The following is a 17,229-nucleotide window of genomic DNA, read 5'->3' as shown; positions in this document are numbered from 1 at the left end:
GTCTCACATGTGTTACTGATCCTGTACTGTATGGATGACACAAAGATGTTTAGAATGCACTTTCCAGAAGTGTCCAACATATGAAAGAGTAATTCATAGAAGGGACAAACAGTGAATGGCTGTAGTGATTTATTCTATAATACAAAACTTCTTACCCAACAATCCCTCCTTATGGTTTACGGGAATAAGCCAAAACAGTTTCATCTTATAAGAACCCCTAATATAACAATTTATACTCACAGATATATGTCTCAAAATTATACACAGAGATAAGATCTTAACAGAGTGTGTGCAGTACTGCATTATTGTGAATCTGGGTTAGATATCTTTCATTTCTCTAATTACCCAAAAGCAATATTTTATGGAATATTTTCCTGTCATAGTTAAAGTAGTGAGAGATCTGTTTGATCTGTTCAGAGCTCAGTGTAAGAGGGTGGAGGCGAACAGAAACCCAGCACAAGGAGGAGACTCAGTTTAACACTCAACACTGCACACTAGATAACTGGATCTGGACAGGAATAAGAAATACTAACATGATAAACCAACTGTGGTTTCCCTCACAGATACTATTCCTTACACATCCTCTCAAGAACACCATACAGTCACTTTAGGCAACTAACCCCCAAAATGAAGAGACAGAGAGAGAGAGAACTGATCAGACAAAAATCTTAAATCTACTTAAGTTTTTTCAGTTTCTCCCAGCCACAAGGTTCTGTCACAGCCAAACTTATTTAGTCACTGTAACAAATACAGTGACTAATGTCTTCACATCTGTTTGACCCACTTTATTTATTTATTTTTAATTCACTCATGTTTTTGCAAAAGATCTTTCTACATTGCAATTTTTTGCTTTTAAGTAAAATTTGTGTTGTTCTACGCCAAAGCATCCTGTGTGGAATGTTAAAGTCACTGAGGTTTCACTACAACCCATTCTACTGCCAGTATTTGACTATGGAGATTGTATTCAGTTTGGTTCAGTATGGCTAAATGCTTGAATGTATACAATAGTTTGGCTGAAACTTAATAATTAGTATGGGTGACCACACAACTGCAATAATAGTGTATATCAATCTGACTGAGACATGTGAGGGTCCCTTGTTCAGTTAATGTTCATGAACTGTCGCCATCTAGTGGAGGAAGCGTATAGTTTGCCATTTGCCTAAAAAGCCTCTCCCATACTCTGCCTGTTTGGAAAGATGTATGGTCACTCCGGTCTGTATTAATTCTGTATTCTTTTTGGTTGGAAACAGTCATTGGAATCTAAGTAATAGATATATTAGAATACTTCATTACATGTTTTTTTTCTTCAAAGCATTAGTGTCAAAGTCAAACTTATCTACTAGAAAATATAATTATAATAACATTTTTATAAAGTAATGTTTTTTTTTCCGTATCATCCTGCATATTTGTTTGTCATGACATTTAAGTCCTAGATAAGCAGAGAATTTGATCCAGTCTACTGAAATGAATCTGTATGATTTGTGAGAAATATGGAACTGGTGTATTGACCAACATCTCTTACCACTGAGGTGAAAAAAGAATGTTCACAGGAAAAAGAGGTTTAAATACTGAATTAGAAATATTATTAGTATAAAACATAAAGGATCATAAAGATTCTCTATCCTTATAAAATGGTATGTGTACAGAAGAGGGGATTTCTACAAAGGATTCTGGGTAGGCTTCAGCAGACCTCTGTGAGAGATATCTCTCCACCAGGCTCAGGATGCTACAGAAAAACCACCTTATGCAAGATGAAGTCTTTTTTTTTTTAAAGAGAAGAATAAGAATGTAATTGTATTATGCTTTAACTGGTATAGGAATTGAATATCAATGTGCAACTATTGAATAATGTATGGTTTGGATATAATGGTGGAGATTTCAAACACTGGTATATAAAAGAAGGTGGGGCGAATACATAGTTGTCACAGAATTAAAATAGAAAAAACAACACACCTGCCTAGGTGACTTCATATTGTATTGGAGAAGTGTATATGTTAGTGTAGCAAATGAAACTGCAAGGCCCTATTTACACAAGCAGTAGAACATTCTGTTTTTGTTGCCTTTGAACCCTTGTGGGGTATTTACCTCTGTAGTGCTGGGAACTCTACTGAAGATAGGTCCAGAAGGAAAGAGCTCAGTAATTTATGTGGTATTTTATGAATATATATGTAATGATGGAACTAAACATTGTGAAAAAGAGTTGTAATATTGTTCACTGTATATATCCTTTGTATTAGTAGTTAATATTTTACTTAATTTTAGTGCTTTATTCTTTGGAGCCAAGAGGGCAAATTTTCTCTCTCTGTCTCTCTCTCCCTCTCTGTCTGTCTGTCTGTCTGTCTGTCCCTCTCTCTCTCTCTCTCTCTCTCTCTCTCTCTCTCTCTCTCTCTCTCTCTCTCTCAGTTTTTTGAGCAGTAACCTAAAAAGGGAACTGTTTATGTGTATGCAGATATGTTGTGGTTCTTAAGTCTGAAAGCTTGTCAAAATATTTAATTTATTTTGTGAGTTAAAAAAAGATTCTTTCTTTTTACTGTTTAAACTTGATCACAGACAACGATCACATTGCCTTTGTTTGCTGGTTTTATTTTGTTAATCCATTTGTCAGTTCTTTTCATTATTACACACATTGTGTGAGCGACTCAAGAGGCTATACGAGTGTACAAATTAGCCATGTAGCAGTAGTGTTGGGCACTGAAGAGTTTTTCGAGCAGTTGCACCAGTAACCTAAAAGGAGACTGTTTACATGTAGGCAGGCAAGAGCAGATAATAAAGTCCATCGAATAAGATAATCCAGATAAGAGTTGGCTGGGTCATTTAAGTCTGGACCACAAGCACACACAGACACACACACGTTCCCCCCTACACCTGTCACACAAGCTCATTGTTTTTTCCTTTTATAGACATCTAAATATTATTTTGATCCTGTGGCTATTATTGATTATTGATTAGAGGCTTATAAGATTGCCAAAAATGAGGGCAAAGACCGCGTTCCATCAAATGATCATCTTTCTCTCATGTCTCGTGAAGGTTGCAGAAATCCAAGGTAAGGTCTGGTAAACCAGTAATTCCATAGTTTTTAATAAACAGCTTTAAACTGAGATGTCATTAGTAGCATGTTTATAATGTGTTTAATAATGTTCCCCATGTTACAAGCATTGTCCTAAAGTTTACCTGTTCCTTAAGGAAACGACTCCTTTCAAGATGTTTCCATGGCAAATTCAAGCATATTGGGAGGTTTTGGCTAGCTTTTCTTTCTTTCCTTCTCTTTAGTATAAATTTGCCTTTGATGTTGGACCTTTCTCTTCTTTGTTAAGATGATTGTGTCTTATTTCAAGACCTTTGTATACAGTAGAGCAAAAAAATGTGACATTGCATGTACCAGAGCAGAAGATAAATGTAATGGGACAGTGAAGTTAAAATTAAGTTCAATTATAGTTAAAAGAGTATGTACTTAGCATACTAACATCCCACAATTTTATCTAAACCAGCTATGACTTTCTAGTCACTGAAATTTTTATTGTCCTCCTTTCTGTTTCATATGTGCCGAGTTTCTTGCAGTTTGTACTGAGCTTTGAAATGGTTGGCAAGAAGACCAATACAACATATCCACTGTGGACTTAAAAGAGAGAAGCTAAACAAGGTGCATGTGCAACTGGGTACATGCAAGTGATCGAGTGACTTGACTTGGTAGATGTGCTGGTCATTGATGAGTTGGAGGAGTCTGATTGGCTGGGTGCTGTAGATTGGCTATGTTGTCAGTGATTGGCTGTGTGTGAGTGCCTGGGCGTGAGCCAGAAACAGGTGACAGGTAAACGTACAACTGAAAGGTTTCATCGGCAAGGACTTGACAGTTCTAAATGTTAAAATATCTTAACAGGAATAACCGATTTTAACTAGACCCATATGCTATGTCTAAAGAGATTTTGCAAAATTAAGACAGTAGAATACTTGACTAATAGTGCAACATTCCTATTATGGGATTTTGCAGCATTGAGTTTTGGCATTACTAGTTCTGTGGGGGTAACAAAGGGGTCAGATGTTTTTCTTTGTATCCAGAGAATATTTACACCATATTTACACCATCCCGTTTTTGTCAGTAATGCCAATACTGTATTCAGCTGTTTGTTTTCACCTCCTCAGCACACTGTAGCAGACCCAATGTTTGGGGGAACAGGGTTTTGACTGTGGAGTCAGACAGACCCACTTTCGCAGATGGAGCCACTGTAGAGTTCCAGTGCTCACCTGGTTATGAGCCTGCTTGGCAACCAGCTTCTAGATCAATTACCTGCAAGGGAACACAGTGGACAAAGCTACAACTCAAATGCCAAAGTAAGTCTTCTACAGACATCACCCTATTACATACTGTAAGAAATCCTGTGTACCTGACGTGTTAGTATTTTTAGGATTCTTGTCTATGATTTGAACATGTATATATGCACTCTTGTCTCATTTTCAGCACATGTAACTTGTATTTTTCACCAATCTAAAAGGGAACCCTGAGAATTAGTAAGCAAATACAAGTTACTTTTAAAAGAAACATTCTTAAATGCTATTGTATGTTTTTAAACAATGTACATTGTATGCATCATAGTAGTGGTCTAATGGTTGCAACTACTGCAATTACTCAGGTGTAACAGATACCACCTTAGGCCTTTTTTGTAAAAAACAGGAACAGAAATGTGACCCCCCCCCCCCCCCCCCCCCATGCACGCAAAATACAAAACACATTATCCCAGATCATAAATTAAGCAACAAGTCAACAAACATTAAAACACATCATATTTAAACATCATATTCCATATTTACCGAAATTGCGCTTACCCACTTAAAGTGTTTTTACTTTTCCCACCTCTCTCCTTTCATTCAGGATGCAACCTACTCCAGGTTGACTACAAAACAAATACAACAGCACCTTAAACAAGACACGACTCCATACCAGCCCCGGGATCGGGTCACGTTAAAAACAAAACTCCCGAATCACCTACCGCTGCAACACTGCCATGTTCCCGTGTCTGTTAGCGTCATGCTCCCGCACCCTTTGACCACTTTGGCTTTCCATACACTTTTAGCCTACGCCGCCTTCATACGACTCAATTCGTTGCGTTTAAATACACGTGCTCATAACCAACTGGCTTCCCCCCTCTTTAACTACACGCGCCTTTCCGTCGGTCGCTCGCATTATCCTAATTCCGTTTTCACTATCACACAGGCTTATGCTCGTAAACGGTACACAGAAGTCATCAGCTAATTTAGAAGTTCTATATGGAGTTTCAGCATTTAAATTACCGGGGGAACTCTAACTGTTGTTCAAAGTATATAATATTGGATATTTCTATATTTTAGAAAAATCCTGTGGATTCCTTTATATTCCCAATGGATGGTACATATATCCAAATTTTGACGAAACTCTGTTCGGTGCAAATATCATAGCACAATGTAACATTGGGTGAGTAAAATAATTCTGACTTATTGTTCATCGTTTATATGTATACACACAAAAAATTAAAGTCATGCTTATATATTCATATACTATAGTATGACATTAACACCAGGCTGGCAGGAAAAACATTAAATCTGTAGTAATCAGTCTCATAAATGTACTCATTTATGTAGAATTTTACATAACATTACAACTACATATTCTTGATATTTATACTTGATAAACATAACAGATGATAGGTTAAATAAAAAAAATATTGATACACAAATCAGTAAAATCAATTAAGAGTTAATAACAAATAATGGCAGAAAACAGACTGATGAAGATATTATAAAATTGGTAGCAACTAGTTAAATTGTGGTACTAACACAGACTTGCTGACTATCTAACTTGCAAAATAAATGTTCCTCTTTCCATGTTTTATGCTTTGATTGAATAGTTTGTTAGGGATCATTAAAAACAAAACAAAAGATGCTGTCTGTATTCTGTGATTATGGCTCGGATTGCACGATTGCATGCTACCATTAAATTAGAGTGTAGTTTCCCAGAGCACAAATATCTGCCTGCAGTCTATCCTGAAGCTTAGGTCAGTTAAAATCACCAGCTAGTTCAAGAACTGTGGCAGTAATAAGAGCTTCCTTAAAAAACTAATTGGTTTGCTCATTAAAAAAAAAAAAAAAAAAAGTTGTGGACATCATTTGATGTCTCCTGTTGTCACTGTCCATCAAATCTCAAGTTCAAATCTCCAACAGTAGTCAGTTTCTGTCTTGGCTGGATCTTTTTGGTGGCAGACCAAGCAGAGGCACTGCTTAATCAAGCAGTGGCACTAACTTGTTAAAAGTCAAACAATATTGCTGTGCTGAGAACACTTTGCCTCCCAGATACTTAGTCAGAAACTGACCGGTGAGTCACGATGCTAACAAACCACAGTGTCACATCTTTATAATCTGTCTGCTTTACAATCTAACACTCTGCGTCAGTAAATGCCCAGGCACCATCAACATCATGTCTAGGCTCTGTTTAAAATAAATTTAAAAAAAATTAAAAATCCGAATTGCCATTATATGTTGTCAAAGGCTGCAGTTATAGCTGCAATTATTTCATACATATGTTTAGCACATTGGCGCTGGGTTTATCTAATGTTTACCTAATTAACAGATAGCCTCCATACTATTTATGAATTGTTTTCCCGAATGTTTGTATACCTTGCGGTAGAAACGGAAAATAATATGTAGTTTTAGGCTTTAATTTACAGATATTTCAACACCAAATGGCAAACATTCGGGAAAACCAGGCCACTCCATTTGTTGAGTAACGGGGTAAAAAAAATCTTCTGCAATGCTAATAAATAACTGGCTTCTTTACAAATGATATGTATTAACTAAATATATTGTTCTGTTTTAACTGGCCTTTAAATGGATGAATGTGTGGATTAATTTTATGATATGTTGTGGTTGTCACGGAACGCGCTCCATGTTCGTAGCCACACCTGCACACACCTGTGTTGTGTTAGTCTGTGCATTTACACTCCTGTCGTTGTGTGCAGTGTTGTCGGTCACTGTTGAGGTAGCGTGTTAGTGTTAGTGTTAAATGTTCTTCTCGCCATTGTTAACTGTATCTGTGTTTATCGTGTTTGTTTAATGTTAATCGTATTGTGTTCATGTTCATCGTTTGTTATGCATGCGAGTGCCGTTGTCTTTATGTAGTAATAAATGTTTGTCCACGTCGCTGGAGCTTGTGCGTCCTGCACCTCGCCCTTCGGCACTCGGGTCACACGCGTTACAGTGGTATTATTCATTGCATGTTGACAACGCTTGCAAAAACATTGGGGTAGAGAGTGGCTCAGAAATTATGCTCGACAATCGATATACCACAGTCTGTAAATATACACGCGTAGAATACATGCGTGGTATGCATGGGTTGAATAATTATATACACATTAACGTTCACGTGTTTATGACTGATATACTGATTACAACCAGCTTCTATTTGCAGATATAAACTTGTTGGAAAAAATACTAGAACTTGTCGAGATACAGGTTGGGATGGCAGAGACCCTGTCTGTGAAGGTTTGTAATTTTTGAAATGTATTAGAATCTTCAGAGAAACTATATTTTACCAAATTGTTTAAAATAATACTTGTTTGAATATCTATTTTCTTCTTAGTGGTGAAATGTTCCAAACCTCCTAAAATAAACAACGGACATCTTGATGAACCACACGAGCAAAAATATCTATATGCACAAGTGGGCTCCGCCTTCATTTTCGAAATACTATACCGAGGTAACGACTGATATTAGTACTGCAACGACGATGATTCCAGCTGTATCATAAATAACTAACTGGTTAGCTAACATTTTATAAATACGAGTTTATGACTTTTTCAGTGAGTGTGTTTACTCCGCTTCCTTGAAGGAAATGTGGCTACCTTTTTATGTCACTACTGCTTGTAATGATACCGGATTGAATGATGCAGTTTAGGGTTGTCCAAGAAAAATGTCCCCTGATGGGATAATAAAATTAATCAAACCTCAGTCAAAATAGCCATAGTTCTAGCAAGTTGCAGCTAGCGCTTTTAGCTAGGAGAACTTGGGCCTATTGCACAGTTGATGAAATCGGTACTACCTACTGACTTAGTTGGTAGAAAAAATCCGAAGCATTTATTCCAGTGTAGAAAATAATATCGACGCCTCCTCTGAAAGAGTCTGAGTGAAAGCAAATGAATAGGATTTTTTTTTTTCACTGCGCTATGCTGTGTTTATTTAATCACCCTTTCTGGTCCATGATATTTTGTTTCTGTTAGCGGCACATGTACAGCAGAATAACTAGTCTTACTATTTTCGTTTTAGATTGTCTAGTTGTTGACTTCTTTGAAACTGGGCAAAATATCACATTAAGGCCTGGTGTGAAAGGAGACCTGCGAATGATTACGTGGCAACACCAAGGGAGGAAAGTTGTCAAATACGAGATACTGCCATGGAACAATGGCACTACCGAGTGGTACCTATTGAAGAACAGAGCACTTCTTAATCTGGCAACTGGTGATCTCACACTACTGCAGCTGAGAAGCAGCGACAGTGGCTTCTATGAGTGTGAGATCCTTGTGGAGAGATCTCTAATGCGGTCCAAATATGATATTACAGTTATGGGTAAGCGCGACATGTCTTAGGATGTAAACACTAACCATTTATGAATGCACAATCCCAGGTTAAGAGTCTTGGATACAAGGCAGTTTTATTAAAAAGCAATGATTTGGTGTTAGTTATCATAGATGTCATATATCATAAAAATAAAAAAAACCCACACACCACGGGGTTAGCCTTTGTTGAAACTGTAAGAAATGTGCATTTTGTTATTTTACTGGAGCAGACCAGCAGTGTTTTTTGTTATAAATTAGAACAGCATGCAGGTATAGTAGGCTGTTTATCTAAGCAACCTATCTGATCATCATGCCATGACAGGAAATGAATCAGAAAATGAAAACTTTATAAATGTGAGATTAGTAGTTCCTCTAATATTACAGGCTTTACATTTTTCATCGAGGATTGTTTTTGTTAAGTATTGTCTAAAAGGAAGCATCTTGCCCTTAGATGCAGTTTCAACGCCAAAAGTGATGTGTCTGTCAAACGGTACAGAAGCAGAAGAAATAACACTTCAGTGCTCAGTGGATCCTTCAGAACAGGCGACCTTTAAATGGGACGGGCCTCATGGTTTCATTGGCCATGGGGACAGAGTTCAAATCAACAAAACCACAGACCGTGACTCAATCTACAGCTGTACTGCAGAAAATGACGTGAGCAAAAAGATCACGTTTATTGATCTGAAGGGCTGTTTCTCAGGTAATGCATTTTAAAAACAAATATTGATTGATGGCTACAATGTAATGTTTGGGTCATTATTAAATTGTATTCCACAATAATAAGTGAAAAATACATTGTTCCACACACTGTATCATTGCAATAGTATGGCAACATCATGACAAAAGTATATTTAATGTTAATATTTTATTGACACAAATGTATCATTTTCTTACTGTGGTTCTTTTATGCAGATCCATCTGAAGGAAGTCATGTTCCAATCATTTGAGATTACATCATTTTTTCTTCTTATTATTAATATGGTCCCAACACATAGTGCTTGATATAAACTTGTCAGATTTTAATGCTCTGAAATTAAAAGATTTTCATAATTCAACAACACTTCAGAACCATTCTTTTAGCATGCCATTGGTCCCTTCCTTTTTTGAATCCGGCAAAGAGTGAGAATCCGCCTTCACCAGAATCCGAAGAATAAGCCGAGTTGCCAGACTGGTCTTATCCTTGCTGTCCATGTTAGAGGTCTGCAGACCTCTGCAGATGGTTGGACTTACTAATGCAGTGCTCTTGGTATTCTGATTACAAACAAAAGATTCTTTTTAGACGGAGGTTGAGGCCTGGGCTAATGTAGTGTATAGGTCTTCAGAGTTCACCTTCTGAATTGCCCTGACAACAGAGAGCGCTAATGTTCCTGTAAAGGGCAGACCCCTTACCAGAGCTGGAAAAGCAACGATCAGTTCTGCATACACAGCATCAGTCAGGGAGCTCTGAAGTCCTTCCCATCCATTGTAATATCATTGCACTGTTCCAGAATCAGAGGATGGTGTAAAGGTGCAGTCACTGAGTAGTACACTCGTGAGATGACCAGGTGGTTCTGGACGTCGTCATGCCATCCAGTTCAGACTAAACATATCAACTGATTATGTCGAATTTTGTTGAATGTCAGAATTAGTGCAAAATGTAACCTTTTTACACTTACACAAGTAGCAAGTGAAAGGAACCAGCAAATCTGGATCACTTACATGTGTGACATCATCTGTGATGTACTGTATCTAACACATACACACCACAAGTATTACACACATGTAAATCACCTTGCAAAAGTAGGTTATCCCTTAACTAAAAGCCCTCCTTTTATCAGATTCATCTGGATTACAGATTGCAAATCAGAATGCTCTTAAAATTAATTTTCAAAATCAAAATTCATTATTTGTCTGCAGATCTAAAAACTGAAAACACTGCATGCATATTTAACACCTTCAGACTAAATACATGATAGAACTAACACTACTTTTTTGTATGTGCATACTTGCATATTTAACACATTCAGACTAAATACATGATAGAACTAACACTACTTTTTTGTATGTGCATACTTTATACATCTTGTATGTACAGAGGTCTTTGTGTTTATTGGTGCATTCACAATTACAACAAGCAGGTAAGTGTATTAGTACTTTTTTATTCATGTATTTTTATTTCCTTAAGGGAGCTAGGGTGCTGTTGTGAGGTTCAGATGCTTGGAAATACTTGGTAAAGCACACTAAGATTAAAACCATTTTATTCACACAAATACTATACTCATATTCATACTGACATTAACATGTCATTTAAATGCTATTACATTTAAAAAAAAAGCGTTTGCCATTTGTCAGAGAATTCCACAATATTAATGAATGAGTAAGTGAGGTAACAATGAGGTGACATGAGCCATGTTGGGCAGTGGGGGGGGCGGGGGGGTTCTCTCCCACGGAGACCCACTGGCAAGACCCACACAGACGGTTCTGAGGCTGTTACTCTTTGTGCCAAGCCTGCTCTCAGGTAAGATACAGTGAGGCTTAGCTTTTTTGTTTGAGTCACTAGACACTTGTTTGGAACTAATCTGCAGCTCATTAACTATCAGGATTTTTATAAATGCTTTTTCTGCACCCTAACTGTGAAGTGGCATGAAATGTAAATTTAAATAAAACCGAGTAAACTTCAGCTCTTTAGTCACTTTCAATGAATCACAGACTTTTCCAAATCAAATATTCAGGTGGTATCTACAAGTAACTCTTTAAGTATTATTATATTTATTAGTAAATATAATTCATTCAAAAATGCACTCCCTAGCCCAAACCAAATGCAACATTAAAACTATAAAATAACATATGCAAAAATAATATGTCATTTTAAAATAATGTAAGTGCATAAGAGTTGGTGTACATTTGCTTCAGACAGACATGCTCCAGTTTTGTTTTGTTTTGGTTTTTCGCTTAATTTGACTCCTGTGTGCATGTGTACTAGGCCAATGGTGGCAATCATGGCAGTGAAGAGAAACCAGCGAATGATGTCATACCACACTGGCACTCCTGACCATGACCTGGGAAATACATAGGAAGAAAGTCTGACTCTTTTTGAAGGATTTGAAGGATTACAATTTTTTAAACTGGACTGGTTTTCTTTGTAATATCTTTAAAAAATGGTATAATCATGAGAAATAGATTTGATATTCTATGCAACACTGTTAGTGATAATTAGAGGCATGCATGGGTATCCAAACCCAAACAATATATTGTATAATGTAATTTAATGTACTTTCAAACCTGAGAAAAGGGTTTTCATTCAAGGTTTGATTGACATGGAGTGCCAAGTTTCCATCGCCATTGGTCAGAGTGAGAAGAGCTGGATGTGATACAACCACAGAGGACATGCTGGATGTCAGGGGTGGCTGTGTAGTTCTCCAGCAGTCATAGCTTTCAAAACCTGAAAAAGGGAATATCTGTTCGGCAACATTAAGATTAACATATCTCTCTCTCTCTCTCTCTCTCTCTCTCTCTCTCTCTCTCTCTCTCTCTCTCTCTCTGTCTCTCTCTCTCTCTCTCTCTCTCTCTCTCTCTGTCTCTCTCTCTCTCTCTCTCTCTCTCTCTCTCTCTCTCTCTCTCTCTCTCTCTGTCTGTCTGTCTGTCTGTGTGTGTGTGTCAGATTGCTAGGAACAGCCACCACTGCGGACTGAATTTACTCCACACTTGTCACACATCTGGTAAAGGCGCACTGTGGGAGTGTCCGACTGACCTTCAGACGTGAGTGCATACACACAGCCATCCTGTCCCGGCTGCAGGACGCTGAGAGAGACAGGTCTGCTGCGCTCTTCGCTCACTGCGTTGCGGGCGGTGCAGATGAGCCACCCGTCCAGGGGGAGAGATGAGCAGCGCAGGGGCAGCTCGGGGCCATTCTGGAGCAGGGCGTTTGCAGAATGGGCCTCTCTGTACCAGCCGTACTGCACGTTGGTACCCTGTGAGCTCCTGCAGTGCAGGGTGACTGGCTGCCCCCAGCATGTTAGCACAGGGGAGACTTCAGGCCACACCTCTGGAATACTCACACCTTCTGGAATTACAACCATTTTACCCTATTTGTAATGAAAGTTAGGCAATTGTTTTAATTGCCCTCAAGTGATTTTTAACTGACATGATAAATACTGTGATTCCACAATCATCTGGATATAAGATTATATATAAGCTTGTAGAAAAAAAATTGTGGAAATATCAATTTAGTGATATTGTAACGTGAAATACTGTAACAAGGCAAGATGCTTATGAGGTGACGAGCAACATTTATTTCGCATGCGCCATCACTGCGGCACGTGTTTCGTGATGCAACTAAAGCGTGGGGTGGGTGTGATGATGATACTTTTGCTTATCTGCGAAGATGTAGTTACAGATGAAACAGCTGTCCATGAAAGCGGCAACTGAGTGAACAAGTACGTCTCAGTTCGTAAATCCGTTTTGGACTGATTCCACTGTCTTAGGTAAGTTAATTTACAAACATAATTTTTCACCCAAATCAGTCTTTACTTTGGACCATTCAGCACAATACCTTTAAGGGACGATCACTGTTCTCACATTTGTGGTTTAATAATAATATTCATTCAGTTACTTGATGACAACCAGGCCTATGATTTTATTACATACTCTGAATTTTGCAACAAATTTAATGTCAGCTTAAATTCGGATTTTACGAAGATATGTGATTCTATCCACGAGGGTCTTCTCTCTATATTAAAGGTAATCATGTTTCAAAAGATTTCTCTTTAAAGAATTATGTGACTTCTGGGGTTGATGTAGTAGGTAAGGAATATAACAATAATTGCATAAGAGTGCTATTAGTCTCATAAATCCATTCATTTAGTAACCCTTCAGTGGTAAACTCAACACAGGCAAAATAGCTGGTCGATTTTGACTCTCTCTTACAAATGTCTTCTTAATAACAAAATGAAAGCTGCTTCATAAATATTGCACAGACGCTACCATGTTATTGATGCTTTGAGTAAATTTCTCAACTGCACTCGAAGGGGCTTACTGCCGTAGTAACCATGATGCTAAACTTGGAAACTTCTATGGTATTTCGAAAGTCAGTTGTAAAGCAAACTTAGCAGAGCAATTAGGGGTTGTTGTTTTGTTTAGCACATAGGCTATGACAAACAGAAGCTGCCCTCCAACAACCAAACGCTAAAAGACAGCTTTTTGCGGCTTAATTTCTAGTGATCTCCGAGTTGGAGAAATGACTGATATAGTAACATATCACATCAGGAAAAGAAACGTATTTCTGAATGGATATAAAAATTCAATTTTAAAATGTTTCATACATTGCTTTTATCCTTATGTAATGTTGTACTTGCACAATTGAGTCTATTAAGGATATTACTTTTTTCTCATTATTTGATTGTTATATATTGTGTTGGTTTCTGTTTTTGCATATCCAAAGTTCATTCTAATAAACAAAATCATCATTTTCATTTGAATGTTCAATTGTCTATTTGCATTATGTCAGGGCAACAACAACTGTGACTGAGTACAACTTGAGCAATTGAGGGTTAAGGGTCTTGCTCAGGGGCCCAACAGTGGCAACTTGGCAGTGGTGGAGTTTGAAATGGCAACCTTCTGATTACTAGCCACCTTAGTCACCTTAGCCACTGAGCCACTACAGCATGAGTTTCAAAAAATCGAGATTTAATCTTTGGGCTAACATGACTGAAATGGAAAGTCACTCTAGAATCGAACATCTGCCAATTGTAATAAAAATATATCAAGAAAGCCTCCTATTTGGAAAGTGGTGATCAAATGTTTAGGCAAATATTTTGAGGAGACATTACTAACTATATCAATGCAATATACGCAATCATTTCTGACTGGTGTTTTTCCTAATGTACACAACATGCTATATATCGTACAAAACATCTAATAAAAATACTTTTTTCAATCTTTAAGGTGTTTGTTAAGAATGTAATAATGGGTATATTTCAACACATACACATGTCATTATTCCACAGCGGCATCTATAGGCTACCAATTCAAAAATCAATACCAAAATAATATATTTTTAATAAAGGGCAAGTGATGTCTCAGTATTTTGTGTGTGTATATAAATGATCAAATGCTAGTTACATGTAAAGTTATATTTATAATATAATATTTCTAAAAATCTTTGTACATAGATTTAGTACATGTAATTGCAGTAAATATATATATATATATATATATATATATATATATATATATATATATATATATATATATATATATATCAGAGGTATCCGGCTATCAGCTATCAGCTGCTCTATGGTCAAAAGCAGGTTACTGGTGAAATATGGTTGATACTGTACCCAGCAGAACTAAACCTTATCAGAATTCCAGACACACACACATAATTGACTAGCAGTGCTGAATTACAATTACGGTAGCAGTAGATTAAGTGTACCTAAAAAGGTGTTCACACAGTGCATATATTTAAAGAAAACCTTACCTTCTCTTACAGAAACCTGGATCTTAACCATGATATCAGTATAGATTTTGTCAATGCCAACCCAATAGATTCCAGTGTCTTCCACCTGGAGGGCAGACACCAGAACATGCAGACCTCCGTACACCGCGTCAATGATTTGAGCTCGTCTCCTTAAGGTGGCCTTGGTGAATCCGTCCGTATCCATCAGAATCTCACAGGTGCTTTTGGACTTCCCCAGACACCAGTACTTCTTACTGAAGCGGTACTGATTTGCACTGAATTTGCAGATGACATGAAACTTTCCTCCAACGATGGCATTGATAATGGTTTTGTCACACAAAAGTAGGGCACTCGCTATAACAAAACAACAAGAACACAATTTGTATGTGATTAATCAGTTGAAGATTTAAAAAAAAAGACAAATATAATACTATAACATCAAAAGTTTGGAAAAAGGGTTCAGAGAACCGTAGCTAGCCGCTATTTCCTGTACATCTTGTCATTCTTTATTCTTGTTGGATGACAAGAATCTTTAGTCAACAAATAATGTTATAATGTTTATGACCTCACTTACCTTTGGCTGAACAACTGGATAATAAGACGCTTACCTTGAGATAAAAGCATGAGGTTTTGGAGCCACATTTGAGTGTGTCTTTTGCGTGCCTGTTGTATTCTGAGACAGGATGTAAAATGGAGGTGGACTGTGGGTTTTCAAAAAGCCTTGGTGAATTTCACATGAATTAAGTCACATGAATTATGGTAGCAGCTCCACTTTGACATGCAATCATATGTTCATACTAAAGACATTTTCTATGAAGATCTTTTTCAGATGAAAATGTCACTTTAGTGATTTCATCAACTACTCGACTGGGATCGTTTATTGTGATTTTATATTTAGCACTATATCTCTTTATAGTTCACTATATATCTTTATATCTCACTATATATCTTTATATCTCAGTATGTCTCTTTATAACTGTAGCTATAACTTTTCATGTTTATCATACCAGACAACTGGCAATAAATATAGTTACAACTAACATCCTTTGTAACCGCAAAAACACCATTCATGTTGTAATTATAACAGTTATTACGTTTTAAATAGCAATAACAATGATTTTATGCTTTTTTCCCCCATCAAGCTTTGAGTGGAACAAAGATGTGTTAGTAGACTATAGCCACTAGATGGAACCAAAGAAGATTTTTTTTTTTTTTTTAGCAACGGATATAGCCAATGTCTGCATATCGGTTGGTGCTATCAGTCAAATGTTTTCATTCTGCTAGTCAAATCTCACCACAGACAAACTGAGCAAACACTCCCGAATTCTCAGCCAAGATAACTGAAGTGATAAGCGCTGGTGGAGCGCAGTGGCTTCCTAGTAAAGTCCAGCTGACATCTGCTGGAGAGGATCCCACGGGCATGAGCACACTGGGTGCCCCCCCCCCCCCCCCCCCCACGCCTGTTGCTCAACAGGCTCTGCAGCTTTACTGCCTGCTGAGTGGAGTGGCAGTGAAGTGTGCAGTACATGTTGGCTCGCATACACAAAAACAAAGGTACATCCACAGAAGGTTTCCTGTGTGGGGGGCGGCTTTAGGACCCAGTAACAGACAGGGTGTCTGTCAAATAATAGAGGTAGTGAGAAAGAACAAGAGAGAGGGGGGTGGGGAGGCAACAGAGTGTGTGTGTGTGTGTGTGTGTGTGTGTGTGTGTGTGTGTGTGTGAGAGAGAGAGAGAGAGAGAGAGAGAGAGAGAGAGAGAGAGAGAAAGAGCGAGAGAGAGAGAGAAAGAGAGCGAGAGAGAGAAAGAGAGCGAGAGAGAGAGAGAGAGAGAGAGATCAAAGAAAAAAGTAGCAAAAGCACAAAGAGAAGAGTGACTGAAAGGGCGAGTGATAGAGAGAGCGATGAGGACCACTGTGTTATTTTTGACGTGACCACAGAACGAACCTGTTGATTGTGACTGCCGCTGCTTCCGTGACGACAGCATATGCAGACCTTCTGCCTTCAGTTCCTCAGCCGCCAGGCGACTTCTCGACTGAGAGAAGACACGAGCAGCGCAGGGGAGACACCGGGGGTGACAGCGTGTCAGAAGGAAGACGGGCTGAAGAAAAAGGCAGAGAAGGGTCAGAAGAAAGGGACTGAGAGAGGGTGAGGAAGAGAGAGAGAGAGAGAGAGAGAGAGAGAGAGAGAGAGAGAGAGGCAGTACACCACCACCCC

The 17,229-nt window shown here is 38.0% G+C and overlaps 2 protein-coding genes across 2 annotated transcripts; one reads left to right on the top strand and one right to left on the bottom strand.

The window, feature by feature from the left end:
- The first annotated feature begins 5,178 nt into the window (after nt 1-5,178).
- Nucleotides 5,179-9,526, top strand: LOC113576437. Its single transcript, XM_035521749.1, has 7 exons — nt 5,179-5,226; nt 5,344-5,446; nt 7,436-7,509; nt 7,607-7,723; nt 8,290-8,589; nt 9,031-9,279; nt 9,492-9,526. Exons 1-7 carry the CDS (start codon nt 5,214-5,216, stop codon nt 9,524-9,526), a joined length of 891 nt encoding a protein of 296 aa, XP_035377642.1. The 5' UTR covers nt 5,179-5,213.
- A 1,216-nt stretch (nt 9,527-10,742) lies between these two features.
- On the bottom strand, nt 10,743-17,039 carry LOC113576438. Its single transcript, XM_035521326.1, has 6 exons — nt 16,960-17,039; nt 15,624-15,688; nt 15,037-15,369; nt 12,310-12,621; nt 11,841-12,000; nt 10,743-11,617 (listed from the first exon to the last, which is right to left on the bottom strand). The coding sequence occupies exons 2-6, from the start codon at nt 15,655-15,657 to the stop codon at nt 11,422-11,424; spliced, it is 1,035 nt and encodes a 344-aa protein (XP_035377219.1). The 5' UTR covers nt 15,658-15,688; nt 16,960-17,039; the 3' UTR covers nt 10,743-11,421.
- Between the last annotated feature and the right edge of the window lie 190 nt (nt 17,040-17,229).

The sequence above is a fragment of the Electrophorus electricus genome, chromosome 22 (assembly GCF_013358815.1).
Source record: "Electrophorus electricus isolate fEleEle1 chromosome 22, fEleEle1.pri, whole genome shotgun sequence".
Taxonomy (NCBI): domain Eukaryota; kingdom Metazoa; phylum Chordata; class Actinopteri; order Gymnotiformes; family Gymnotidae; genus Electrophorus; species Electrophorus electricus.
This window is presented reverse-complemented; position numbering and strand designations above follow the sequence as displayed.

Excerpts from the sequence above, each read along its gene's own strand:
- LOC113576437 (XM_035521749.1), top strand. Across the intron at positions 7,510-7,606 it reads CAGAGACCCTGTCTGTGAAG|TGGTGAAATGTTCCAAACCT; the intron begins GTTTGTAATTTT and ends TTTTCTTCTTAG. Across the intron at positions 8,590-9,030 it reads ATATGATATTACAGTTATGG|ATGCAGTTTCAACGCCAAAA; the intron begins GTAAGCGCGACA and ends TCTTGCCCTTAG.
- LOC113576438 (XM_035521326.1), bottom strand. The coding sequence starts at position 15,657 with ATGTGGCTCCAAAACCTCATGCTTTTATCTCAAG. Across the intron at positions 12,622-15,036 it reads CCAGGTTTCTGTAAGAGAAG|AAGGTGTGAGTATTCCAGAG; the intron begins GTAAGGTTTTCT and ends TTGTAATTCCAG. Across the intron at positions 11,618-11,840 it reads AATGAAAACCCTTTTCTCAG|GTCATGGTCAGGAGTGCCAG; the intron begins GTTTGAAAGTAC and ends TGTATTTCCCAG.